General features: G+C 59.5%; 1 protein-coding gene and 2 long non-coding RNA genes across 3 annotated transcripts; 1 reads left to right on the top strand and 2 right to left on the bottom strand.

The window, feature by feature from the left end:
- Positions 1-7,258: 7,258 nt before the first annotated feature.
- Positions 7,259-17,990, bottom strand: LOC139802856 (uncharacterized). Its single transcript, XR_011728807.1, has 2 exons — positions 16,372-17,990; positions 7,259-9,555 (listed from the first exon to the last, which is right to left on the bottom strand). It is a non-coding gene; the product is annotated as an uncharacterized lncRNA (long non-coding RNA).
- Positions 17,991-21,357: 3,367 nt separating this feature from the next.
- On the bottom strand, positions 21,358-21,905 carry LOC139802857 (uncharacterized). The gene is made up of 2 exons (XR_011728808.1): positions 21,856-21,905; positions 21,358-21,770 (listed from the first exon to the last, which is right to left on the bottom strand). It is a non-coding gene; the product is annotated as an uncharacterized lncRNA (long non-coding RNA).
- A 1,858-nt stretch (positions 21,906-23,763) lies between these two features.
- IL17B (interleukin 17B) lies at positions 23,764-26,330 on the top strand. The gene is made up of 2 exons (XM_071758992.1): positions 23,764-25,648; positions 25,823-26,330. Exons 1-2 carry the CDS (start codon positions 25,389-25,391, stop codon positions 26,076-26,078), a joined length of 516 nt encoding a protein of 171 aa, XP_071615093.1. The 5' UTR covers positions 23,764-25,388; the 3' UTR covers positions 26,079-26,330.
- Positions 26,331-27,606: the final 1,276 nt, after the last annotated feature.

Below are 27,606 nucleotides of genomic sequence, written 5' to 3'. Positions count from 1 at the left end.
GCTCCTCTAAATAGGCTCACCAGCTGCTGGTGCTCGTTAATGTGGCTGAGCCTTGGTCCTGGAGGGACGTGGGGTCCTCGGGATCAGTGTTGCAAGGGGAGCTTTGTGCAATGGGAAGGAATCCCAAAGCCCGGGGAACACTTTCCAGGAAAGAGGTGCTTGTGCCCAACAAATCCCATTTCTAGAAGGGCAAGGCAGCCTCCCGTGCGGATCTGTGGCTGCTTTTATTCTCACCGCAGTCATCGAGAGCTGGGGCTGAAGCCCTGATCTCAGCCTCTGTGCCTACATCCTGGGAGCTAAAGGCTGAACCAGCTCCATGTCAAAGAGCTCTTTGTCAGCTCTCCAGCTGCCCTGGAGCTGGCTGCTGGCGTCTTCAGGGTGTTGCCCTGGTTTAGAGACCTGCGTGTCTGCTCTTGAGTGGGTTCAAAAGCATTGGCCCAGACCAGAGCCAGGGTCCCATGTGCACCCTGCTCCCCTCACCCTGGTGCCAGGGAACAGCCACGAGTTTCCTGGCTGCGTGGGTGCAGCTGCTGCAAAGATGGTACTGAAACTGCTGCGGCAGCTCTCTCTGGGGGGATGGGAAAGCTGAGGGATGTTCTCGGCAGGGCTGGATTTCTGTTTGGCTTACCTGGCTGTCCTTGGGCCTGCCACCTGAGCTGAGCTCCAGCACAAATTCTGCTAACTCTCCCCCCACCCTCCCCCAGTGAACTTGGGTGAATGTAAAGCAGCTGAAGCTTTAAGTCCACCCTTTTCTCCCAAGAAAAAGTGCTTTGTCTGAGCATGAAGAAGGGTTTGGAGGTGCTGTTGTGCCAGGCCAGCAATGGTGCAGGAGGTTGGATGAAGTGTTTGAACTGCTCTGCTGCAAGAGCCTGAAAAAGGGAGACAGGTGGTCTTGAAGCATGGGCAGAGCATGGCAGAGCCAGGTCAAGGCTTGTCTCCTCTCTGGGTCTGCTGCATCAGCTTTGTCTCTGCCAGCTTGGCTACCCTGCTGCTGCCCTAAGTGGCACAGGCAAGTGTCTGGGGTGTGTTGCATGGAGGTTCAAAATTAAGACCATTTTCTCTCGGACGGATAGCACAGCTCAGTCTGGCTGTCTTCAAACCTGCCCACTCAGTTCCCGGGCCCCTGCAGTCCAGCTCGAGCAGTAACATCACTTTCCTTTCAGATAAGGAGAAAATGAGCCTCTCGTTGCTTCAGCTCACATCAGAAGGAGCGTGGTAAATCCCTGGTGTCTAGTCTGGCTTTTCCTGATAGCTGGTGTATGGAGGTGTTGCTGATGGAAAGCTGAACACGGTGTGGGAAGTGCTTTGGTTTAAAGTGTATGAGCTACCACCCAGTCTCCTTCCTGCAGAGGAGCCCCCAGGTGCGGTGTCTGCTCCTGCCGGGGTTGGGCTGGGGCATTTGGCTTTCCCAGGCTCCGAGCAGGGGTGGGGGCTGCCAGCTCGGGGCAGCGCCGGCTCTAGAAGGAGAGATACGCATCTGACTCGCACGTCCTGTTAGATAAGCACTTCTCTTTTAACATGCTTGCTGGGTAGGACCAACGCCTACCTTTCAAAGCTGCCATGGAGTGGAAAAACCATTCCTGCTGTCGGCAGGATTTCATCAGACAAACGCGTCCTCTGCCTTTTCCTCCCCCCGCTCCCGCACTGAGAGGAGGGAGGCTCCGGCTCCTGCTCCCACCTCCCAGCCCAGAGCATCGCCGTGACCCCCGGCAGAAGAGGAGCTGGGAGCCTCCCTGCACCTATCACCGCCCATGCAGCCTCTCCTGGTCCCTCCACCTGCCTGTGAGGCACCGGGGCTGGTGACAGGTGGGGCAGCCCCTTGCTGGTGGGCCTGGGAAAGAGCATGAGGTTGTTTTCAGGGTGGTTTTTTTTCTTTCTTTCCCACCTATAAAAACTTTTAGGGCATTTCTTAAAACGCTCTGAAGCGGTTCCTCTGTCCCATACAATCCTGTCCCATACCATCCTGGCCTCAGCCTGTTTTGTGCCATACCACCCCTAAGCAGCCAGCTTCAGCTCCTTCATCCCACTTAGCCCAGATTTTCTTCTAAATAGGTCACTCTTTAATTGAGGACAAGTACAAAGTTCCTCTGTTTCTCCTAGTTCTCCTAGGCTGGACAAACCCACTTCAGGAGCTGCGAGACCTGGTGCAGGGCTGAGTGATTAAATCCATGGTGGCTGCTGCAGCTCTGGCTGGATTCTCCAGGTCTTTTGGTCGCTGTGTGTGAAGCTGGGGAGGGCAGGGCAGGGCAGGGCAGGGCAGGGCTGACTCAACAGCCCTCTGATAGCCCAACCCTTGCTCATTTGCAGGAGCAAGGTAGATTTAAAAGCAGGAGTCTGGGTTGTGGCTGTTACAGAGGAGGGAGTCCTGATCTGCTGGGATGGGGTTGTGCATCTCTACAGTGAGGGGAAACCCCAAATGTTGCAGCTATTTCTGCCCTTAAAAGGGGTGCTTGGCATGGGGATGCAGACCCCTGCAAGGGCTCGGTGCTGGAGAGTGTGAGCTTTTTGCTCTTCATCTCCCTCCTGGCTGTGTTGTGCATTCCCCACAGGTGCCCCAACTGTAAGGAGATCCTGGGGCAGCCCACGGGGCCCAGCCCGGCAGCTGCCTGCTCCTCTGCAGCACAGACTCCGACTCCCAGCCTCTATCTGTGTGTGTTTAGTTTTCCCTGCTCGTCTCCATGCAAACAAAAGGCGGACAGAATGAGCCAGCTGCGGCCCCCTTGATCCTGGCTCCATGGATCAAAGTCCAGCTGGAAGCACGGCCAGCTTGTGGTTATGGGACTTTTTGCTGACCAGGGAGGGGTCTGCTGGAGCAGGATGACCACGGCTCTGGATCCTGCCACCCTGCTCCGGGATGCTCTGGGGTAGCAGAAGCAGCCCTGGCCCATTTTATCCAGAACGGGAGCTGGTTCCCAACCCCGGGGCACAGGTTAACACAGCCTCGGAACTCGATGCCAGAGCTTGGGCTCTTTCCTAGGAGGAGAGATAAGCCCAGAGCCCGGCCCGGGGCGCTGGGGCTGTGGTGTGTCTTCAATCTACATCGGTTCCCAACAGGCCCTGAGCGATGGGGAAGGAGCGGGGGGGCAGGGGGCAGGGGATGCTCCCTGCCTGCCCTCTGTGCTGAGCCTGTGCAGCGAGTTGTGCGCGGTCTCTGCTGCCAGGGCAGGGCCAGCCAGGGGAGGATCAAAGCCAGCCCTCGTCCCAGGCCTCAAGGGGACGCGGGGAGGAGGGAAAGGCGGTGGGAAACTTGTCCTGTTGGCGATCGGCTCCCGCCGCCTCGTCCCTGCCTGGCTGCGTTTCACTTTCCCAGCTTGCCGGGGGTGCTGGGCAGGGCGAGCCGGACCCGCCTGGTGCTGATCCACGCCCAGCGGGGCTGGGGCTGCCGGGCCTGCTTGCCGGGACCGGGACCTGCTGACGGAGGGGCTTTTGGGAGGGCGGAGCTCACAGGGCCGGAATGGACTGGGCTGGCTCTGGGTTCCGGCGGGCCCAGTCCCTGCCCCCGGCTGCCCCCGCCGCTGTTGAGCGCGGTGCGGGAGCTGTCAGTGCCCGTTCAGCAGCGGGGAGCTGAGCTCTGCCCCGCCGGGTTTGGCACCGCCGCCTGCGCACCCTGCGCGGTGCTGATTCAGCGGGGTGGGGTCTGCCAGCCCTGGCTGGGAGCAGAATGAGCCCTGCGGCGGGCACCGCACCCGCCTCCTCCATCCCGGTCCATGGGCTGGCAGCTCCCCTGCACCCTGCCCGCCTGGGCTCCTCGGGGGGGGAGGCCGTGCCCGCCCCTTCCCGCTCCCCCTCCAGCTTCCCACGCACACGCTAATCCCGTCCCGCTGCTGCAGCGAGCGCGGCTTAGCCCTCGCAGGGCTGGGTTTGCAGGCACAGCCTCTGAGCCGGGGGTCCTGGGGTGCAGGCACATCCCCGTGTCTCCAGCACAGCTCCGGGGAGCTGGGGGGTTCGGCAGCGTGGGCCTGGGGGGCTGCTCTCTGAAGCCAGGGAAGTGGTGGATGTGGATTAAGGGGGACGCGGTGTGTGAAGCCCCAGGAAGGGCTGTGCAGAGCAGGCAGGACCCAGGTTCATCCAAGGGCCCCTAGGGATGCAGATGGACTCCACTGCTCCTCTGCCACTCACTGGGTGCGTGTGTACCTGCGTGTGCTCACACCCTCACCTCTCTTCCCAGCCCTGCTGAGCTCATGGAAAATCTGCATATGCAAAAAGCCCTCACCCTGGGAGCCTTTCCCCAGCTCAAGGGTGCCTTGCCCTTGGCAGGAGATGAGCTGGGGTGCTCCAAAACACCTTGGGGCCAACACCTGAAGCAAGGGCTGCGATACTGAGCATGCTGGGCACTCAGGGCCGGCACCTGGGCACATTCGGGCCATACCTCCCGGTATTGGTGTATGTTGGTGCTGGTGCTGAGGTTTGGCTTCCAGCACGCTGTCTCCTCTCTCTAGCTAGGCAGTAAGAGACTTCCAATACTTTTTTTTTTTTTTTTTTTTTTTTTTTTTTAAAGGATATGGCACACCACAGATGGCTCCGGGAGAGATGAAGGGAGGGAAGCACAATTAGGCAGTCTCTGTGGACAGAGGAGAATTTATGACCGCCAAGTTTCTACTAAGACAGTATCTGTACAGGATTCTTGGAGGGGGTGGAGGAGAAAAAGCTGCCCAAAAAGGGAGTGTGGCAGTTGTGCCTCCCCTCTTGGGTGCTTTCGAGAGAGTAAGGAACATGGGGGGGAGGCTCATCCCGCCTGGAATAAGGGAGGAATGAGTGTGTCTGCCTGCCAGCTCGAGGTAAGCAGCCCCACTCTGCCATTGCTGCCGTGTCCCAGCTCCCTCCTCTGTGCCGGGGCGTGGGGCTGTGCCAGCGGGTGCTGCTCCCAGGTGTTACCGGCTGACTCAGCGCTGCGCCCTTCCCGGCACCGCGGACCTCTCGGCAGCGGCACAGGGCGGGCTGGGTCCCGGGTCTGAGCTGTGCTGAGTGTCTCGGCACTCCCCGGTGACTCCATGCCAACGCCGTCTCACCAGTAGGGAAACTGAGGCACGAAGCATGCAGCGCCTGTGAATGATGCCGGGGTGGCAACTTGCCTGGGGTGATGTGACTCCTCTGGCTGCCCCTGGCAGAAAGAGGTATGGTATGGCTGTCTGCCCCACCACAGTGCTGCCCAGAGACCCCGGGTGAGCCTCATGGCCATCCTCACCCTGGTCATCCCCACCCTGGTCATCCTCACCCTGGCCATCCTGGGACAGGTAGCAAAGCCCTGGCTGTGTTGTTCCCAAGGCAAGGGACGGGCAGGAGATGTGTGCCTCAGTTTCCCTATCAGGTAGATTGGTCAGTGCTCCAACCTTTATGCCCAGAGCTGCTGGTAGCCCATTTCCATGGTGGGTGAGTCCCAAGGGGGACATTTTCTGAGTGTGTGAAGGTCTCTGCCCACTGCTGCTCCTGGCACTGGTGTTGCTGCACAGGTGGGCTCTGCAGGTGCCTGGTTAGTGAGAGGTGGGGAGCCAAACCCCAGCCCTGCTCTGGTTACATGGAGGAGACTGTGGTGCTTCCCCTCAATGGCTGGGGTAGCTGGTTCAAGGGCAGGCTGGGGGCCTGTCGGGAGTTTTTTAGCTAAGGGGATTTTGGGGGGCCAGAAATTGCCTGCATTATCCAAACCTAAATGTCCCTCAGGAAGAGGGTCAGCCTTCATGAATTTTGTGCCTGAAAAAAAGGGGGAAAACGAAAGAAGGAAAAAATCAAAGCTCTCCGAGTTGGCATTTCCTGGACTGAGTGCTGTATTTTTTTAATTTGTGTGTGTGTGAGAGACGTGGCTTTCCATCCTGTGCCGGCATGTCATGTAACCCCCCCAACAACTGAAATCAAAACAAACTGCTTGGAAAGGGTTGAAACAGACCCGTTGGAGCCATGGCAAACCAGCAGTGCTGTCACAGAGGGGGACATTGAGTTTGTGTCATGATTTGTCACTTCCAGAGAGGTTTTATGATTTCTGCTTTCCCTTCTTGTGCAGAATGGGAAGGACTTTTCCCATCCCTGTCCTCTCCCGGATGGGTTTTAAGGTGGCCACTGTGAGCAGGATCTCCTTGCCCTCCCAGACCTATCCCACCCACCTGCCCATTCCAGGCACCCCAATGGGGGGTTTGGAAGTGCCCCTTCCACCTCCCCAAGGGGCTGCCAAGCCTCCAGGCCCTGGCAGAGCAGGCAGTAAGCACAGCAGGCAGCACCAGCAGCAGGCAGGTTTGCCCAGCTCTTCCCTGCCAGCAATGGGGTGGGGTGTGGGCAGATGTGATGAGGATGCCAGTGGGAAGATGTCAGGACATCCCATAGGGTCCCCTAGCCCCAGTGTTGCCCCTCACTCGGTGCTGTTCTTACAGCTGGGAGGGCTCATCCATTGCTCAGCCATGAACTGGGCTGGGGACATGGGGGGACTCTGTCCCCACAGCACGCCCGGGGACAGACTTCGACTCTCCCACATCCAGGCTGGCATCGGGGCAGGTAGGGCATGAGCTGGAGAGGGCACACAGGGACAAGCAGTGCGTAAAGAAGGAGGGGACACTGGTTGCTTCTCCGGTGCTGTGGGATTAGTCCTGATGCTGCGTGCGGTGAGACTGGCAGCCTCAGCCTGCGGGGTGTCCCCGTCCAGAGCTGCCAGGACGGGCAGGGGCAGGCAGGGCGGGCAGAGCAGGCAGCAATGGGCAGGGAGGGCAGCACAGCCTGCACCGGGCTAGGCAGCACTGCCACCTGCTGCCTGCCCTTTCTGCTGCCCATCTTGCCTGCTGCCCTCTCTGCTTGCTGCACTCCCTGCCCATCCTTTCTGCTGCCCATCCTGCCTGCTGCCTCCCCCACCTGCTGCCCGCCCTCTCTCCCGCCCATCCTGCCTCCTGCCCATCCTTTCTGCTGCCTGCCCTGCTTGCTGCCCCCCCTGCCTGCTGCACCTGTTTTCTTCCAGCTCCAACCCATACCTGCTGGCAGGGCTGTGATTAATGTGGGCCCGGAAGGCTGCAGGGAGAGATCCCAGTGCCTGCTGCTCGGGGTGCTCAGGCTGCCCAGCAGCAAGGAGGGGGACACTGGGTGCATCAGGAGCTTTGCAGGAACACGGCAGGGCCAAGGGCTGGGGAGGACGTGGTGGGGGAGAGGAAGGAGGGAGCAGCTCCTCGGGGAAGTGCTCCACGAGTGGTTCTCATCCCTTCTTTCTGCCCCAAACCATGCAGGCACCAGACCGTAGGTTCCCACCCTGCTCCTAGCCCCAAAGGACTGCCCAGGACAGAGTCGCTCAGGAGTCCAGACTTTTATTGCTCCCTGGGTTGCATGTGCAGGACAGGAGCAGTGTGCATGGCCATCTGCCTGCCAGCCACGTCCCCTTGATGAGCTGTGACCTTCGGGGACATCTGTTACCTCCCAGCCTGGGGCAGCAGGGGCTGCCTGGGCTGGCTTACCTACCTCCCAATGTTTGGGGTAGCCAGGGAGCTCCCCCTCCCACTCACAGCCCCCACAAGCATCCCCATACCTCAGTCACCACCTCTTCCACAGGCTGTGGCTCCCTGTGGGATGGATGGGCCATCTCAAGCTGCCCAGCCGTGGCCCCAAGAACAGTATTTCCAGGAATCCCCAACGTAGCGCTAAGGGATTCCTGGGAAAACTGGACCCTGAGGGCACGGCGACCCAGGCTCTCCACCAGCCCCACACATCCTCCCATGTGGCTGATGGGTGGTGCCACTGCCAGGTCCCTGCTGTCCCTCCCCACAACCACACAAGGCTCCCACACTTCCCTGTGACCCCTCCTGCTGGTGCCCAGTGCCCAACCACTGAGCAGATACAGGGGTCCCTCTTCTGCGAGGAGAAACTTCCCCACCTCCTCTCCCCCCTTGCTCTCTGCAAGGATCCGGAGCTTTGGGGTGAGCCCCTTCCCATATCCAGGGCTCCAGCTCTCCTTGTGTCTCTTGTCCCAGAGGGTGGGGGGGGTCCCAGAGGTCCCCAGGGTGCGCAGTTCCTCCCTTCCCGAGCTACAGTGCTTCATCTCAGACTCCCAATTGACCAGAGATGCAGCACTGCACCTTGGGCTGGGAGACATGGAGGAGCCCACGGTCACTCTTGCTGCAGCTGGCATGCATCCGTGGGTCGTGCCACAGCAAGGCTGTGTGTCCATCTGTCCATCTGTCTGGCTGGATGCAGGCAGAGAGGCCTCCCCCTCACCAGAGCCCTGTGCCCTGGTCCCCAACATGATGGAAGGACAGACCTGGGCTTGGTAGCTCAGCCTGACCCCAGCTCTGCAGGGACAGACAGGGATAGACAGGGGGATTTCTGCCTCCAACTTTGTGTACCCCTCCCCAAGAGCTGGTCGGGAGCTGGGCAAGAAGTGAGGATTATGGGAGTTGCCCCAGTGGCCAGTGCTGCCTCTCAGTGGGGTCAGAACCCCCCAGGGCAGTGTGGGACTGATCACATCTTCCCTGCTCCAGGCAATACAGAGCATGTGAATGCTCCAGCTATCCCAGTCCCCATCAGAGGAGAGCCTGCAGCTGGACAGCCCCTGTGGGAAGGCTTCAGCCTTGGCTTCCTCAGCTCAGGTATGGACCTGATCCATTCCTAGGTTGGCAGGACTGAGCCCAGCTCTTCCCATGGGCAAGGGGCAGGGGCTGCAGGAGAGATGTCACCCAGACCTTTGCCCTCGCTTCAGCCCATCTGGACCCAAGGTCAAGGACCAGGGGGGGAAGCAGGAGGAGAGGGAGGATGGAGGAGCAGCCAAGCCCAAAAAATGTCTTTTGCAGGCAAACACTAACATCCTGAGCAGAGCTGAAACGTGATAAACAGACCATCTATCACAACTCTGTCCCACTGCCGGGCCCCGGCAGCAGCGTTGCTCCCTGCAGCCTGACGAGAAGCAGATGGAGCATCTCCGGAGTCAGCCCCTGCATCCGGCACCGCCCCCCCAGCAGGGTGCACCCAGCTGGGAACCGAGGTAGAAACCACGCTATGCAACGTGCTGGGCTCCTCCTTCTGCTGCCCCCGGTTCTTGGTAGGAAAGGGTGGGGAAGAAAAGCCCCGTGGTGCCCCAAGCTTGTGGCATCCATCAGTCGGGAAAGATGTTTGGGAGCAGCCTTGGCTGACACAGGGTTATCTCCATACTAGCCAGACCTCCGGCCAGCCCAGGACTCAGGCCAAGTGTGGTAACAGCCACAGGGACAGCCACAAGGATCCAGAGACAGAGGAGGTGCTGCAGAGACCCTCCCACCACCCTATGCCTTTGCAGAGCCTCTGCCCCACTGCTGGCCCAACTGAGCAGTGCCCTGGGCCTCTGCATCCCCCTGGGAAGGGGTTGCTGTGTTTTCAGCCAGGGTTGATGTGCAGGGAGCCAGCCTGGAGAGCCAGCTCTGCTTTGCCCATCTGGGCAGTGGGGAGAGGGGGCAGGTTTGCCCTCAGGGTGCAGCTGCCTGTGCCCAGGGAAAGGGCCCACGCTGGCAGTGTTGCTGGCGTGCTGGTTCTGGTCTCTCACTGCTGGCCATGTTTCTGGGGCTGTGCAGTCATCATGTGCCTTTGGTAGTTTCGATGCCCCCAGGACTCCCCCAGCCGAGCCTGTAAGACACAGAGGACAGCAGTGAGTGTGGCAGTGCAGAGCAGAGCTGCATGCTCCCAGGCCTCTTCTGGGCAGCTGCTATGGGGTCCCCTTGGGTGCCCAGCATCCCATGGGACTGATGACAGCAGTGCCAGCAGCTCTGTCCACACAAGAAACCCCGTGATAGCCTCTCAGAGGCCTCCATCTGGCTGCTTGAAGCCATATGTGCCTAAAGCCCAAGGGTATGGGGGACATTCCCCTTTCCCAGTAGTGGCTGGCAGGTTCCCCAGGCATGTGTGAGCCCTGCAGTGGGGCTTGTGGATGGCCCTTGTCATCTCCCAGACATTGTCCTGGCCTTGGTGGGAAAAGATGGGATGGAGACCTCAGCTGCTATCCCCAGGGAGGTGGTGGAGGGGAGAAGAAAGAGCAAGAAAGTCAGGAGGAATGCATTGGGCTGCACATCCTGCTAGGATGGAGGCAAAACATCTGCTGCTGCGGCTCATCCACACCAGCCTGAGGGGAGGTCCTGGGGTGGGGTGGGGGAGGCACCCCCATCCTGCCTCTGGTGTCCCCATCACGTATCCCCAAGACAGGGCAAAAAATCCATCTCCGCGGAGCCTGCCCTTTCCCCCTTGTCTCCACTCCCTGTTTCGTCCCGAATTCCCAAGGAGAGGAGGCTGCCACCAGCGTGCCATGCGGCCACCACCCTCTGCTCCCCCGCACTCACGTTGCTGCTGCTGGGTGACCTCCGTGTTCAGGAACACCCGTGTCCCCCGAGCAGTGCCTGCCAGGAGGAGAGCTACGGGTACAAACACACCATGATGCTTCGGAAAAAGAAACCAGGTAACAAATGGCTGGACTCACGGTCCTGCCAACCAGCAACCACCCCAGCCCCTGGCCCTGGCTCACCAGAGGGCACGGCACGCACACCCAGGACAGTCCCCTGCTCCTTCCCTTGGTCACCCCAGCACTGCCTGGCACTGCCCTTGCTCCTGCCCACCGCTCACCTCCAGCCTTTGCCTCTGCTCAGCCGTTTCCCTGCTCGTCCTCCTGCTCCCATCCTCCCGGCACCGCGGGAGAGGGGCTGGGAGCTGCCTGCGGGCTGGCGCTGGGCTGAGCCACAGCTTGGCCCTCCCCGTGGTTACAACACAGCGCCCTTTCCCCTCTCCAGGCAAGCCGACGCTGCAGGAAATGTCCTTTCTTTTTTTTTTTTTTTTTTTTTTTTTTTTTTTTTTTTTTTAATAGCAGTTGGGATTTGTTTCCTCCTTGAAATTCCCCAGCCCCGTGAGGCCAGATCTGGGCTTTTGAGGGAAGTGTGAACCCCTCAGACAGAAGGGCTCTGCCTCGAGTGGCTCCAAGATGCCCCAAATCACTGGAGGAGGGCAGAAGGCACTAGGTGATGCTTAGCCCCATGCTGGTGCCCTTTCTCCTCCTCCTGTCCCCTATTGCTGGATATCCACCAGCTGTCGGGGCTCCATCCCTGCCCCAGCTGAGCTGTGATCCAGCTCTGGCCATCAGCCACTCACCCAGCCCTGATACCACCACTGCTGGCTGAGGGACTCATCAGGCAATGTAAATCCTACCCAAGGACCCTCCAACCTCCCCTCAGTGATGAGGACAGTGGAGGGGAACATGCTCTTGCTAGGAGGTGTCACTGAACTCAATAGAAATTTAAGGGACTGACCCCAGAGCATCTTCTGCTGCCTGTTGGGTGTCTCTCACAGGCAGCGATCACACGAGGATGCTCCTTGCTGTCACTTTGCAGCCCTAGCTGGTGGCAAGACAGCTCCAATGCTCTTTCCAGCCCTCCCAGCACCTCCATCCCATTCCCACCATCTCCATCCTGTTCCCTTCAGACCACAGTGGACTCCACGGAGAAGTGGTGCCTCCTATCTCCCTTCCTCCCTCCCTCCCACCCTTCTTTGCCAGTGCTGATATTAAATCAAAGGTTTATGAGAAAATGGAGGGGCCAAGGGAGATCCTAATCTGGTCACAGGCTGATTAACCCCAAGTTCAGGCTGAGGTCCTGATGCTCAGCTATAAATAGCTCTGCCTTCCCATTCCCATCCTCCCACCAGGGCTGCGGCGTGCCTGCCCTTTTATGGTCAAAAAGGCAGATTTGGAGATGGAGCGGCCCCCATCTCCCATGCTGGGGGCGAGCCAAGGGGGCCCAGGGGGATGCTGCTCTTTCTAGCTGGGCTTTGCTGGGATAATTTATAATGCCAAGAACAAAGGAGCAGGTTTGGGGGGATGAGAGCAGGGGACGGGTGCAGAGGCGAGATCGCATCTGGTCTGTGCTCCTTCCTCTCGAGCAGGCAGCCCCTCTCCTGGTGCCAGGATGAGGGTGAAATCACCTAATTTGGTGTCTTTGCAAGGAGCTGGGATTCTCCGCATCCCGCTTGAGGTGAGAAGTGGTGGCACAGTGGGGGTGGCAGGAAGGAGTCCAGGGACAGATGATGTCTCTGCCACCTCTGGGCTGCAAACACAAGCTGACACATCCGTTTTTCACCTTGGAGCAGGAGACCAACCCTGCCATCATGTCCTGGCCACCACTGCCCAGTCCTCTGCCACCACCCAGAACCCACCGGTTCATGCAAAGCTGCTGGTGCTTGCTGCTGTGTGAGAGGCTGAAATCCTCCAGCAACACCAGAGCCTGGCCTGGAGGTGAGAAAGAGCCTCCAGGGGGGCAGAAACAGCAGGGAGGGGATCCACGGCTGGAAGAAGCACAACTTAAGGAAGAGCCAAGGCACACAACAGCCTCAGCCCTTCCCCACTGCCCACTGCCCACCATCTCCACACACGTGGCTTCTTTCCTCCTCCCAGTGCTGCCTCCCCCTTGAAGAAGGAGCACGGTCTTGGGCCCCCTTCCCAGCCTACCACTCTAAGGTATTTGGGGGTGCAGGGAGCCCACTGGTGAGGGCTGACTCCTGCTGTCCCCAGTGCAGTCCCCAGGGCACATGGATCGTGGGAGCGGGTGCCGGCACCAGCCCTCCTGCTCTGTTTACACGTCACATTCCTGGTCTGGAGGAAGTGGTGCAGGGGTGAAGTCCCAGCAGGGACAGGCCATCACGTCACTGGCCTCCAGCCCTCCCAGGGAAGGGCTGGTGGGAATCCAGAGTGCTGTGGGGAGAGCTCTCACTGGACACTGTTCCCAAGCAGTGCAGGACAACTGCTCCAGCATCCTCCATGCTCCCTGGGTTCTGTGTGGCTCCCAGCTGGAGCTGGCAGAGGGGATGCTCCTCGGCATGGCAGGCATGCAGGAGCTCACAGGAGGCCAGCCAAGAGCCTGGAACTGGAGTGGACAGGGAGCACTGAGGATCCTTCTCATCTCTCAGAGGCACAGCCATGGTGTGGCTGGAGCTCATTAAGCTGCCAGTGCTCTTGGCTGCTTATCTGGGCTTTCTCATCTTATCTCTGCTCCAGCAAGGGAGAAGGGGAGCGGGGGGATGTGCAGCATTGCCTGGACATGAGAGGAGCCTAGTTAGTAAATCACTGCCCCTGCAGGCCCCAGCTTTCCCAGCCCTGTCTTCTCCTGGTCATCTGAGTAGTAAAGGACTCTTAACAGAAAATGCCCCAAATGGGCCAAGCTCCCAGCACGCAGGAGAGGAGGCGAGATGAGGAGAAAGATTGAGCACAACAGTTACATCAGGAGCATCTCCCCCACATATGTCAGGGTCCCCAGGCCTGGTCCACTACTGTGTCTTGTCCTAGGGAAGCTTCTTGTCCACTTTCCAGCTGAGTTCAGTCCTGTGTTGCCCACCGTGACAGGATGTGCCTGCAGAGCAGGGGAGATGTGCTCCCAGGACAAAGACCTGGCTGCCTGCATGCTGCCAGCTGGCACACTGACCATCTCCTGTGGCTCTGGCACTGCACAGCACCAGGCTTCCCTGCTTCAGTGACAACGAGACCTCCTGCTTCATCTAAGTCCCTGGCCAGGCTGGCTGCCTCTCACTTAGCCTGACCACACATATCTAGTCACTGCCTAGCAGACAGACACACACAGTGTGCACTTAATGCAGACACAGGGCAGGCCCCAGGAGCTTGCAGGCCCTCCAGAAGTCCCCTCCCCACCCCCACGGGCAGCATGACCATCCCCAGCTTGTTCACCAGCACAGAGCAGCTTCATCCCTCACCTCCACCCAGCAGTGGGAAGATGCTCACTCGCAGCAGCCACAGTTCAGGTGCTGGAGCACAGGCACCCCCGTAGTGGTTGGTAGGAGAGGAGGAGGAGGATGTCCTGTGTCCCCCCTGAGCCCTGCTGGTGGGTGCTACTGGTGGGCAGACACTGCCCCTGCTCCCCAAGACATCCCCAGAATGGAACAGGCAGCATGTCCCCACTGCATGGGGGAGGCCAGAGCCAGGAATGGAGACAGGGCTGAGATGAGCCCTGCAAATGCACATGCTCCCAGACACGCAAAGGGGTTCATGTTCAGGATCAGTGAGTGCCCCCCCAGCACCCACTGGCCCGCAGCCATGGAATGTGTGTTGGGCTTCATCCCCCCCCGTCCGGAGCCTCCCCGGGTGCAGAATCTGCTCCGCTTGCCTCCTCTGTGTGCTCCCAGCCAAGGTCAAAGGATGCTGAAATGGCTCCAGAGCTCAGATTTCCAGCCTCTTGCCTCATCATCTACTGCTTGACTCCAGCTTGACGAGTTTGTGCTGTGTCTGCCCCACACAGGTTAAGGTGCTGGAGCCACCCTGGAGAGCACACTGGGACCCCCATCCCCTGTGCTGCCCATGCTCCTGCATGCAGGACACTCATGCCACACATGCCAAGGCACAGCAGTGACCAGCTGAGTGCAGTGCCCATACACCTGCCAGGCTGCTGGGCACAGCCCTCACTTGCCAGGAGGCAAAGAGTGCCATGGGCTGAGGGTGAGGCTCATCCTGGCCCTGCTCGCCAGGATCCATGGCATTCTGCACCTTGGAGCTGGACACTGGCTCTCCCGGCTCATCCCTGGAGAGCAGTGGGATGCTGGGGATGGACAAAGGCAGGTTTCACTGGTGCAGTGGAACAAACCTTGGAAAAGCCTGATCAGAAATGAAGCTGGTTCTTGGATAGAAAAGGAGACTAAGGAAAGAAAGGCGAGGAGGGGGAGGAGACGGGGGGGAGAAGTTTAATCATCTCCAGACTGCCTCTTGACAAGCATGGAGGGAAATGCCACTCTATCCAGCAGCCACCCAGAGCTGCAGCCTGTCTAGACACAGCCTTCCCCGAATTCCTGCTGATAACTGCTTGGGAAATCTTTGGCAGGGGCGTTTGCTTATGTTCGTTGGAAATTAACTCCTCTCCCGTCAGCCAGAGGCGGGGAGGCAATGGAGTTGCCCTTTGGCAGGGCACCCAGACGAGTGGGCAGAGCCCAGGGAGCATTGACAAGGTGCAGGAAGGATAGCCCTGTGCCAGGGACACTGCTGCTGGGACAGGCATGCAGGCTGTGTCACCTCCATGACTCCCTGTCCCCGTGGGCAGCATCCCAGTGCCAAAATGCCACAACTTTTCCAGGAGCATCCAGTGACAGCAAGAAACCATTGAAGCACAGACTGGGAGCATGGTGGCTGTGGCACCCCTGAGAGGTTTATAGTGCCCTGCTTACTGTCACCACCCCTCTGCAGAGGGGTGCAGAGCCCATAGGGGACCTTGTACCCTGGGGGATGACACTGCACCCTGGCTGGGGTCCCTGTGCTGGACCCAAATGACAGCTGGTGGTTGTCACTGTGGCCATGGGAGCTGCCCTGCAGATGAAGGAGGCAGGGAGACATGGCAGCTTGCTGCCACATGCCTGCTGGGCACAGGATCCCCAGATGACCTGCTGGGAAGGCACAACCACTTCCAATGGCCTGGGACAGCAAAAGGACAACACGGAGGCAGCTGCAACCCTGGCAAAGGCAGCACTGCAGCATGCATGGGACAGGCAGCGAGAGACATGACCCGGACAGCCTCAGGGAGTCTTGGCAAGTCCTGAGCTCAAGGCTGTCTAGGAAAAAGCCGTGTCCATCCTTGTGCCACATGGGGATGGCAGCCTTGCCATTGCCTGCTGCATGCCCCATGCCCTCCCACCAGTCCTGCAGCTGGGCCAGGGCTCAGCTACCCACTCCCACAGGTGACCAGGCTGGGCAGCCACAGATGCAGCTCCAGGGGATGGGGATGTGGCCACCACTCACCCAGTGGGTGAGGGAGCAGGGAAATGCTGGGGCTTGGATCAGTGCTTCAGAACAGGCTCAGTCAGCATGAGTGCCCTGGGTGGGGTGGCTGCAGCACCCTGCAAACCTCCGATGGTGAACCCTGGTCCCATCCTCTCCTCAGGAAAAGGGGCAGCACTACAGCCCCCAGATGAGCCAAGTGAGTGGTCCATGCCCCGGCTGCATGGGGAGCCCACGCACCCATGGTCACCTCCGGCTTCCCACTTTTTTCCACCCTAAGCATACACAAAGCAGAAAACAATTCCTCCTCAAGCTCTGGGAGGCTCCTTCCCTGCCTCCAAAAAGCTGGGAGAGCCCCTCTCCCTCTCCACTGAGCCCCTCTCTCAGGGACAGATTTTGGGGAACCTCTCTGCTTGGGGCTTCCTGGTGCCAAGGCTGCTCTGATCGCTCCTCACCAGCTCCATCCCCAGGGGCTTTCCCTGGTGCAGGGGCACCCCTGCCCACCTCCCCATAGCCATTTGGTCCCAGCATCTCAAGGCTGCCAGAGGGAATCCTGCTTTCCCTTGCTTCCACACCCAGGGCAGGCAGCAGGCACAGCAGGAGCGCACACGTAGTCAGGGAGTCTCAGCACCCACTGCCCTCCATCCACCCCATTCACCCCATGCCTGTACCCAGTCCCTCCATCCATGGGCACCTACCTGCCAGCCCAACCTCTGGCGAGGCAGCTCAGGGACCCGGGCACAATGCTCGCCATCTCTTCCTGGCACATTACAACCCACCACTGGGACCCTGGCGCTGCCAGCTGGGGTTTTTTAAGTGGCTGCCATGGGAGCCGTCGGCGTAAAACTCCTTTCAGGCTGCTCAGAAGCTGGAAAACCTTTTTCTTTTTACCTTATATGAGCTGCAGGAGGAGGCCAGGCTGCTGATGGGCATCGCTGTCAGGGGTGCCGAGGTGATCCATTGGTTGGGGGGCCGTCACGTGGACCCACGCTGCGACCCGCCGCCGCGCAGCCCAGTGTTGCTTTTACCCCCTAAGGAAGGGCTGCTTGACAATTTTCATATTTCTTCTAAATTTGGAGATTTCAGACAATGCTGGGAGGCTTGGCTCGGGATGCCAGAGGCCCATGTGGAAGTCATTAAGTCGGAGAGGGGGAGCGAGGGAAGGAGGGCCGTGGGGAGCTGGGGGAGGAGAACAGCCAGGGCTGCTCTGACTCTGCCTGGGAATCCAGGCCATCCCACCCGGAGAAGGTTGTTTGCAAAAACTGACTTCCTCCCAGGACAGTGCACCGGGGGGGGACACAGATCCCATTGCCGGTGTGGCGGGGATCTGGTGGGGCCATGGGGCTGGGGAGCCGGGGCGGTGCTGGCCCCCATCCCGTCAGCCGGGAGAAGGAAGTGGAGATGCTCCCTGGCTCGGCTGGAGGTGGCTCATGATTCCCATTACTTTGAAAAGCTCCATCTGGAGTGCGAAAAAGGAGTTTCAGCAGCCACGCTGGGCTGCCTGTGTGTGCGGGGTGAGACCCTCGAGTGCCAGTGGGGCTGGGACCGCCAGGGGAGAGTGCTGGTGAGGCCAGGGCTGTGGGGCTGGATGCATGTGGCACTTTTCCCCAGGATGTAGCAGTAGGGGAAGCCAGCATGGGAGCTCCATCACTGCAGGGCTGCATCAGCCCAACCCCTCCTGGCCCTGCATGGGCCATGTGTCCATGTATGGCCTGCAGCCGGCACTGGAGCCCCAGTAATGAGCAACCAGTTGGCAGCTCAGGAGGGAAACACCCAGTACCAAGGCACCTTCATCCTCCTGCTCCGGCCATCAGCCCCCAGCATGGCAAGAAAGAGGGATGTCTCTGTCCTGAGCCCCTGCAGTGATACGGATGTGTGCAGGGCTGTGCCCAGCTCCCCAGGCAGTGAAACCAGCAGTGGTGTGTGGCTGCCAAGGAGGAGAAAGCACCTTCTGCAGGGACCTCTGCAGCAAGTGATAATCAAGGGAGAACTGGGGAACAAGGCTGAAAGTCCATGCTGCACTTCCATGTGTCCCCATGGACATCCTTCCCATACTGAGGTCATGGCTGGCCATCAGTCCCCTCCCCCTCAGTAGCCCCATGCTCTTGTAAACTGGTGGTCACCAGCCTGGCACAGGTCTGATGAACATCATGGATGTCTCAGTGTCATCCATCCCCATCACCTGGGGGAGATGTAAGAGCAGGCTGGCAAAGCCAGTTCTGAACCAGCAGGCCTGGTTTGGCTCAGCTGACGGAGAAGCACCCACTGCTGGGAAGAGGGAGGATGGGCAAGTCACTTGGGAAGGTAAATAGGTGAGGAGGAGAGGGAGCAGATGCCCAGGCCACTGTGGAGCACCTGGCCACGCTGCTGGCTCTGGGGATGGAACCCCAAGGTGACAGCTGGGAGACATTGGGGACCAAACCCAGTGCAGAGGAGTTGTACCCATGGTGGGGTTCAGCAGAAGGAGGGGTGAGTCTAGGAGAGTGCTGCCCTGCCAGCTGCAGTAAAGAACAAGCAGGAAACCAGACTGGGATTTTTCCACCACACACACACAACACACACAAGCAGACACTCACACTCTGCTCCTACCCCAGGCATCCTGCAGCAACAAACACCGATGTCAGGCCACCACAAAACAGGCAAATGTAGGAACCACCGTGCACTCAGTCCTGCTCTCTACTCTGCAAGACTGAACCTGCTGGCAGCATGCCCAGACCTGGGGGGGAGAGGCAGCTTGTGTCCTCCAAGGAGCCAGGGCCACCACTGAGGTACCTGACCAAGAACACAAAGTTCCTTGGGGCTGCTGGCAGCAGACTGAGGGGGAAAAAAGCACCCTGCCTGATTCAGTCCTTGCACACACACAGAGCCCATGGCAGGACAAGCCTGGATTCTGTCACAGCCCAGGAGCGGGCAGCTCCCAGCAGCTCTGCCTGCAGGACCCAAGGCTTGGTGTGTGAAGGGAGCACAGCCCTGCAGTCCCACAGCAGGGACATCCACCTTCCATCCCCTGTGTGGCATGTTCCCAGGGCACACTGGGGCTCTTCCTGGGCATGGAGCCCTCCCACAACACCTCTGCCCCCACAGTCCTCACTGTGTCGGGCACCCTGTGTCAGCAGATACCGAGCTCATCCCCATCCCATGCCCTGGGAGCCAAGCACCCTCCCTGGGAGCCAGCATGGGGCCAGCCACCTCCTGGGCCCTGTCACCCTCTGTCCCCTCTCCCCTCTGCACAGCTGTGCAGCCCCTGCACTCGGTGGGCTGGCTTTAGGTGAAGCACAACTAACTGCTGCCATTAAACAAACCCTATAATTAGAAACCAGGTTTCCTAAATGAAGTGAAAAATGTAACGTTAGCCTGTGTTTGTTCGCTGGATGCTGCTCTCTTGTTCCATGACCCAGAGGGGTCGTGCCCTGTGGTTTCTGAGAAGCCTTAATAAGGTAATGTTTGGGAGGTTACTATCTTTACAACTCTTGTCTTATTACAACTCCATAAGAAAAACATTTGGGGCAAAGCAGGATTCCTTGGCGCGGGTTTGTTTTTGTTCACTAAGATGCTGCCCAGCGATCCCTTCTTGCAACAGATTCAGTTTCAGTATCTCCACAAAAGCTCTCTTTTTTTCCCAATTCCCCGCTAACCTTCTGGATCTGAGGGCCTGGATGGTCTTGGGTGTCCGGGACATCCCTGCTCCAGTCCCAGGCAGGCAGGGAGAGGGACTATGCACAGGGCAATGCCACAGGGCAGCAATGGAGCAGGAGCCCCTGGGCAGGCTCTGCAGGGCTGCTGCTTCCTTCCCCAGAGCCAAGGGAACTACAAGAGAAATCCCTCTCCCATGAGCCCTGCTAATGTCCAAATACACCAAATTTACAGCCTTTCCACCTGCTGCCCAACATCAGAGGGAGCTGCTGGGGGCAGATGGCTGCTTCTCACCCCATATATTATTACACCCAAGAGCAGGCAGCCCCTGCCTCTCTCACCCCCATGCATGCAACATCTCTGTTGCAGGAGCAGGACAGTGTGATTAATGGGCAAGCTGAGCTGGAGCAGCTCTGAAGGTGACCTTCAGGACTGGCCTGTACTGCTTTGAAAAATCCCTTCCCTCCACAGACTGCTAAAACAGCAGCATGGAGGAGCAGAGGATGGGGACCAGGGCAGGACACTTTCTGATCTGACTGCAAACCACCAGTTTCTACCATGGTTAGCTGGGGTTCCCTGCATGTGGTGCAGTGGCCCCACGCCCAAGGCTGCAGTCAGGAGAGGTTTGACTTGAACACGACCCACCAAGGCAGATGTCAGTGCCACCATTTACCTCTACCCTCTGCTTTGCCCTGGGAAACCAGGAACTTGGACACCCGCCCACAAACAAAAGCCACCAAAGCCCTAAAAATAAGAGGCTTTCTCCTCACAGACCCAGAGGGCATCGCTGCCCTGGAAGTACATCCCCGGGAGCTCCCTATAGCCCTGTGCCCTTGCCAGGAGGACAGTGGGTATGGCTCCAGGCTGCTCTGTGTGCCCCATATGGGGCTGGAGGGCCAGCTCTTCCCATGACCAGAAGCTGGGATGCAGAACATATTCTGTCAGGACTAAGGCAAAACTATTCTGGCACCTGTGCAATCCAGCACGACGCACACACGGCTGCAAAGAGCTCAGTGGCTGTTTTCCAAACCCCTGTTTGTTGCCTTAGGCTGTTGGTGCCCAGGTGATCCCTGCCTGGAAGAGACCACGCATCTGTCCTGCTCCATCCTATGGAGAGCTGGGGCTGCCCTGTGCAGAGCACCTAAAGGGGCCCTATTGGGACCAGGGCCGTGCCCTCGCAACAACCCCTCCAGTTGTCCCCCACGGCCAGAGAGGTGACAGCAGGAGCAGGAGCCGCGCTGGGCGCTGTGCCGGGCAGGGGCGGAAGGAAGCGGGTGTTTCCAGCTCAGGGAGCGGCAGAGCAGGCTTTTTCCATCAGGTGCTCTGTCTCCAGGAGCAGAGAGCAGAAGAAAACAAAAGGCGGGAGAGGAGCGGGGCAGGAGGAACCTGCGCGTCTGGATCGTGTCACCGGCGACGTGCTGTAAACTCCGGGCGGCTGATGGATGTGCGGGCGGAACCTCCGCGGGCTGTGCCGGGCACTCACCCTCCCTCCCAGCATTGCCGCCGACTCTGGTCCCCCGTGACCCTCCTGCCCGTGGGTGGGCAGGCTGGGGTGCTGCTGGCCCGCAGCCCCAAAGGACAGCCCTGCACAGCTCTGCCTCCCGACGCCAAAGCCTGGCTGTTACCTCACGCGCGTGATCCAGAGGGTTGTGATTCACAGACAGCCCGGAGCATCACCCAGCTCCCGCCCGGGGAGGCAGAAGGGCTGCTGAGGCAGCCAGATTAGGGCTGCATAAATAATACTGTCCTTTGATGCAAACTCTGGCGCAGAGAGACCCGGGGCTGCCAGCAGCTCATCCTCACACAGCCGTCACTGTCCCCCCCCTCCCTCTTCCCCACTACACCTCAGCCCCTTGAGGCAGCTCCACAGCTGCAGCACCCGCATCTTCCTGGCCAGGGTGGGGAGTTTGGGGACAGCGCTGGCATCTTGGGGACGCAGGAAGAGGCGAGTCCCCAACCCATGGATGGCTGCCTGGAGGAAGGCACCCATCCTGGCTCAACGCCAGCAACAACTTCCTGGCCGTCCTTGCCAGCCGGGCTTTGGGTCTGTGTTTATGCAATGGCAGGAGCCGGCAGAACCAAGCACTTTTTATTTTTCCCTTTTTTGAGAACGGGGAGGTTTAATTCCCACCGATGTTCTTTTTCCAGCAAGCTTAAAATAAGCCTTCTTGGCCTGGGCGCCTCTGGAGTGGCTCACGCACTGAGCAGAGCCCGTTGTGCAAATATGGATGTGAGCTCCGTGCTGAGGGCTTGGATGGGCATTACCTGCCGGGGGGGCAGGACGGCCCCGTGCTGTCCCCCATGCTGGTGGCCCCAGCCCTAAGCCCTCCTCCTTGCCACAGCATGGGGCTGGCTCTGGCAAAACAGGCTCAGCAGAGCACACTTAATGTTTGGTGGGTGGAAAATGTTGCTCATACAGAGACAGGAGGTGCTGTGGCCATGCTGGAGCCTCCTGAAGCCAGCCCTAGAAACGGTTCATGTACGCTCAGGTGTGTTGGGCACACACCCCAAGGAGGATCAGGCTCTGGAACATGGAGAGGAGGTCTTACCCTGCAGTGTGGCACCAGTAGTGATGCTGCCCATTACCAGCTGCAAATGGCACTACAGACCTCATGCCAACAGATACCACCCCAGCAGGGACATTCAAGCTTGTGAAAAAAAGGCAAGTATCTACTTTCTGCCAGTATGGGGATTCTCCCCGTTCCCTTACCTGGGGTCTCTATCACCTGCTTCCTGGCCAGAGCATCCCTCCCGCCAAGAACTCCAAGTTCTTCTTTCCACCCGAGTTTCCTGTGGCAGTGGGGTAATGTTGTGAGGAGTAGCAGGGATGAGCACATACAACAAAAGCACATACACTCTCCCCTTTCAGCAACCCACTCCTAGAAGAGCCATTCAGGGGGTTCCAGTCCTTCCCAACCACCCGCACCCTCCCCTCCCTCAACAAGGCTGACCCCAGCACACCCTGCTCCCACAGGGGTGACACCATGGCCGGCAGATCAGTCATCCCACCCCAGCCAGGAGGCAGGGGCTGGCCCTGACCCAGCTGCCCACACCCCCACACCCCTTCCCTTGTGTGAGGTTGGTGGGGAAAATCCGCCTGCACCCGCCCCCTCCTCCCCCAGCTTATCAAATTTGGCCATGTCTGGAAAGCCCTGGTTTCCTTTTCACCAAAAAAGATCAAAACTGGGTAATTGGCTGCCGGTGCAGATGCCTCTGAGCCTCTCTCATGTGTAAACAGCATTGCCGAGTGCTGACACAACACAGGCGGCTACGGCACACACAGGCACCCATCAGGCACCCCGGGCCCGGGGCTGCTCACTGCCCCTTCTTAGGGGATCATGGAATAGGAGGTGAAGTCCCCGGGGTGCGGGCAGGGGCTGGCTCAGCATCCCAGAAAACGTGGTTGAGGGCCAGGCACTGCCCTGCCACTCGATGCAGCAAAGGCAGGTCCCCTCTGTCAGGTCCCCCAAGTGACTAAAGGGACACACTGTGCTCAGCACACAACATCACAGCTCACCTGACAGGACGGCAAGGATCCCAAAACTCTGTGCTAGAGTTGTCCTTGGGAAATTAATGTGGTCTGGGCGTCCCCAAGGGGTGGGAGCAGCTGGGCTGCATTCCCTGCTGCATCCCGGGGATGGTGGGACTGGGTGGAGGAGAGGGGCAGCTTGGGTTGAGGGTGAAGTGAGCTTAAACCCCTTTGTGGGGCTTTCTAGAGGCCTAATTCCCAGACTGGGTAAAGAAGGTGGAAATTTTACCACCATCCTCCAGAGCATGAGGGTCTTCCAGCCCCTGAGGATGTACAGTGAGTTGGGAGGCAATGGGAAACACAACACATGCTGCTGCAAAAGCTGGTGGTGCTGGGGAAGGTGTGGGATGAAAGGCGAGGCAGAAAACACCAGAGAGGGGTTGGATCAGCCCCCAGAACCGCCCGGCCCGCGGGGGTAGCCCTGACCCTGCGAGGGGTCTCTCCAAAGCAGTGGAACAGCCCCTGGTGCCCCTGAGCCCGGGGAACAGCATCGGGGACCCCCGGCCCTCGCTTCCAGGTGGGGCGAACAGGGGAGGAGGGATGCAGGGAGGGCTGGAGGGTATACTGGAGGGGAGGGGAGAAGCTGGGGAGGAGGGATGCAGAGGGGATGGATGGAGGGCCGGAGATGCGGTTGGGTGGAGGACAGCACCATCGTGTGGCACAGCGACCGCCAGGACACAGGGACAGTCCCGGGCAGGGGGAGCTGGGCTGCTGAAGCCCCCGGCTCACGCCCAGGGCCAGAGAGGCCCCTTCGGCTCTGGAATGGGGTATCGCAGCCGGCATCCCCCCCGTGCCTCAGTTTCCCCACCGCAGCAGCCCAGTACTTGGCCCCGGGAAGACAGCAGCATGGCATGAGCAGAAGCAGCACCCCAACACTGCCCACCTCCCAGCCCTGCAGCTCTGGGGTCCAGCTATGAGAAGAGCTGATGTGTCCCCATTGCAAAGGGCTGGGGACAGGCTTCAGGACAGCAGAAAGGGAAGAGTTTGGAGACGGAAACATCAGGAGTGCAGGAAGTAATGAGTGCTGTCACCTTACCACTGGGCAGAAGGGTTGGATGGCTTCCAGGGGCAGCAGAGCTGGTGGTGGCACACATATGAGGGTGGGCCTCTCAACTGTCCCCACAGGGACAGCAGGACAGCCCCAGGCTACCTGCACACCCTCCTGCCATCACAGGACACAGCCCACCCACAGTCCTCCTGTGAGACCTCACTCCCCCAGCCCAGCAACCATGTCCCTCTCGACCCCAGCAGGGCTGTGACCATGCCAGTGGTACAACCCGACCCCAAACCCCCTCCTCAGGGCAGGGTTTTGCCCAGCAAACTCCTCCAGGCTTCCAGGTCCAGAGGGGACCTGCCATCCTCCACATCCAGAGCCACAGGTGGAGCCAATGCCCGGGAAGGCGGTGGTGGCCCAGTCCCAGACCACGCTGGCCCCCAGCCCTGCTGGCTCCGAGGCTCCCTGGCACCTCGGGGACCAGACACACCTCAAGCCAGGGACTGGGGCTTTCCCTTTTTAGCTGCCTTGCTCTACAGCCACACTACAGGACAGCAGACAGCAGCCCCTCCACGGCAATGGAGAGGGCTCCAAACCTGGTAGGTGACTGCACGGTGGCTCAGGGCTCACTCCTTGTTTTCCTTCTTTAATATAATTATTTGCAGGCTTGATTACGTGTAGCTACCTGGGCTTGTTTACTTTGGAGATGCATGCTGTGGCCTGCCAGGCCCTTCGCTCCCATGCCTGGCACAGTGAGGATGCAACAGCCTCGGGAAGCAAAGCTGTGACCATCCCACTGGACAGTCCAGCACTGGAGGGGGAAAACTGCCCCAGCTGAGTGGTCCCTGCCCCGGGACACTGCACACCCCTGGGAAGGGCTGCAGGACAGTGGGCAGGGTGGGGGGCTGCCTGTGGCCAGCTGCAGGGACACAAATAGCAGGGAACAGGACTACAGAAAGCAACTTTGTTCACTGCTGGGCAGCTTGCCGGGTGTCAGCACACGGGAGCTCAGCCCTGTGAGGCCGGAGGGAGAAGGAAAGGAAAAAGCATCTTTCTTTCTCTCTCACCGTCCCCGGAGCACAGAGGGAGGGAGAGGAGGATTTGGATAAAGATCTCATTCTTGACTGTCTCGTCTCTAAAGCTCCTTTTAAACCAGAGGCTGCTGAGGTACAGGCTGAGCTGAGGGTGTACCCATCCCTCCCAGCTGCCTTGGGGTGGGTAGGGAAGGGACAGGGCACAGCTCAGGCATTTTGGACAATGCTGCAACCAGGGCAAGGGGCTTTGCAGCCATAAGATGGGGCCTGGGCTAGGGGCTCACCATGCCTGCATACCAAGCCACCCCCAGTAAACTGCCCTCATGTGCTTCCATGGGTCCTGCCCACAAGCCACTGTTGCCCTTTAAGGGTTGCATGTGCCACCCGCAAGTTAATGTGGTCCTGCACATCCCAGTGACCCATGGGAGGTGAGAAAACTACACTTCTACACCAGCCTGGTGCCCTGGACAGCCACACATCCTTCTCCTTCCTCCTCAGCTTCTCTTTTGCATCTTAACCTTTGCCATGGTCCTGGTCCCTGAAGCAAAGGACCAAAGCAAGGCAGCGAAGGGCCGGAGAAGGGGCCTGGTGCGTCCCCCCATGGCCACCCCTACCCTGGCCTGGGCCCCCGACAACCCCTACACATCCATGGCAGACTACAGGCGCAGCATCCAGGACATGGTGCAGCAGCTGAGGAACAGCTCCGAGCCAGGAGACACCAGGTGCCAGGTCAATCTGAGGCTCTGGAGGTCCAACCGGCGGAGCATGTCCCCCTGGGCCTACAGGTGAGCTTGGGACAGGGACCTCAGGGATATGCACGGTGGCTCTGTGTCACCAAATGCTGTGGCAGCCACAGCTCCAGCATCTGCTGGCTTCAGGGTGGGGGGGTTCAGTGCAACGCCCGTATCACCTCCATCTTCCCATCTCCCCAGACTTGTCTCTCTTTCCCTCTTCTCCAGCATAAACCATGATGCAACACGCATCCCAGCAGACATCCCTGAAGCACGCTGCCTCTGCACGGGGTGCATCAACCCTTTCACACTGCAGGAGGACCGCACCATGGCCAGCATTCCCATCTACAGCGGGCTGCCCGTCCGCCGGCTGCTCTGCCCCCTGACAGGTGAGGTTGGGCACAAGGCCTCCAGGAAAACGTGTCACAAGAAGTACCAGATGGTCATGGAGACCATTGCTGTGGGCTGCACCTGCATCTTCTGAGGCTGCAGAGCTAATCCCTGCAGCCATGCGTGAGCATCTAACCAGCTTGCTCTTGCTTCCTGAGCTTGCCCAGTCCTCTGGAACAATGTTGCCTGGCCAAGCATCACGCCAAGGAGAGCTCCTCTGCAAGGAGATGGAAGCTCCAAGGCCTCTCTAAAATCACCCCTAAGACTCCCTCAGCTGTTCAGCCACCCGGGGCTGCTCTTTTGCCAGCTATTTGGTGCTGCTTGTACCCAATAAAGTGCTTTTTCCAGCCGTGTGTTCCCTGTTCAGCTCCTTGCCTGCCCAGCTCTGTCCGGGGGGGAGCAGGCATCGGGCGGTGGTCGGGAAGGGTCGGAACACGGTGTGAGGGGGAGTGCGGCTGCCTGAGGGGAAGGGGAGGGGTTCGGTGCCGCCGTCGAAGGATCCACGATCGCCTCGGGGCGGGAGGGGGTCGATCATCACCTTCGGGGGGGCTACGAGCGCCGTGGGGAAGCCTGGGGCTCAGGCACCGTCCCGGGGAGGGGCGGTCAAACATCGCCGTCGGGGGAGCGGAGGGTCCGGCCCCACCGGGAGGAGCCCTCGGAAGGAGCCCTTGGCACTCGTCCCTGCAAGGAGCACCGGAGCCACAGAATCGGTGAGAAAAGCGGATTGGCAAGGTTTTCTGGGGGGGTGGGTGCTGGGGAGAGGAGGGGGAAGCGGTAGGGGCGAGGAGAAGGGTGGGAGTTGGGTGGTGCTGAGGGGAGCTCCCTCCGGGCACCGGCGGCTCTCTCGGAGCTGACCGCCTCCTCCTGCCTTGGGACCGCCCGGTGGAACAGGCAGAGGAGGCATCATCCGTCCTGTGAGACTGCGAGGCGAGAGCGAGCGAGAAGAGGGTCAGGGGACACCCGGGGGACAAGAGGAGGAAAGAGAAAGGCGCCCTGGGCAAAGGGACCTCCCTGTCAGCGGGGCTGTGGTCACCAGAGAGCATTGCCAGCACCTTTGGGGTGCGCCAGCTGGCTCTGTGCTGGGAGACCTCCCTGTAAGCAGGGCTCGGGTCTTCATCTTTTTGCACTGTCTGCCTGTCCTTTTGGCTGCACAGAGCTCATCCTCTCTCCTGGAAACTTCTCTTTGTGCATCCTGGGCTTTGTGGGTGTGAGTGAGGGAATGAGTGAACTTGTCCTTTAGGCCCCCTTTAAAATCACTGCAGTTTAGCTTCAACTTCCCAGGGGAGAGCACCAGGGCCCTGTGCAGTAACAGGAGGGTCCCCTTTGAGCCCACCAGAGGAGGGAGGGTCCAGGTTTTATGTTTTTTTGACAACTGCCTTTAAAAAAATCTGCCTTTAGCTGGAATAAAATGTTCCAAGATGGACATTCCGCTCTTGGGATATCATGAGATCCCTAGGTAAAACCCACAATTGTTATGGGAGCTGTAGAGCTCACTAGAAACTTTCTGACCCTTTTCTCTGCGATAATAAGGATAAAAGGAAGTGCAGAACACAGGTGGGGCACAGCACACAGAGAACACAACATAAAATCCCACACCCCCTCTGTACTCCCCCTGCAGCATC

The sequence above is a fragment of the Heliangelus exortis genome, chromosome 15 (assembly GCF_036169615.1).
Source record: "Heliangelus exortis chromosome 15, bHelExo1.hap1, whole genome shotgun sequence".
Taxonomy (NCBI): domain Eukaryota; kingdom Metazoa; phylum Chordata; class Aves; order Apodiformes; family Trochilidae; genus Heliangelus; species Heliangelus exortis.
This window is presented reverse-complemented; position numbering and strand designations above follow the sequence as displayed.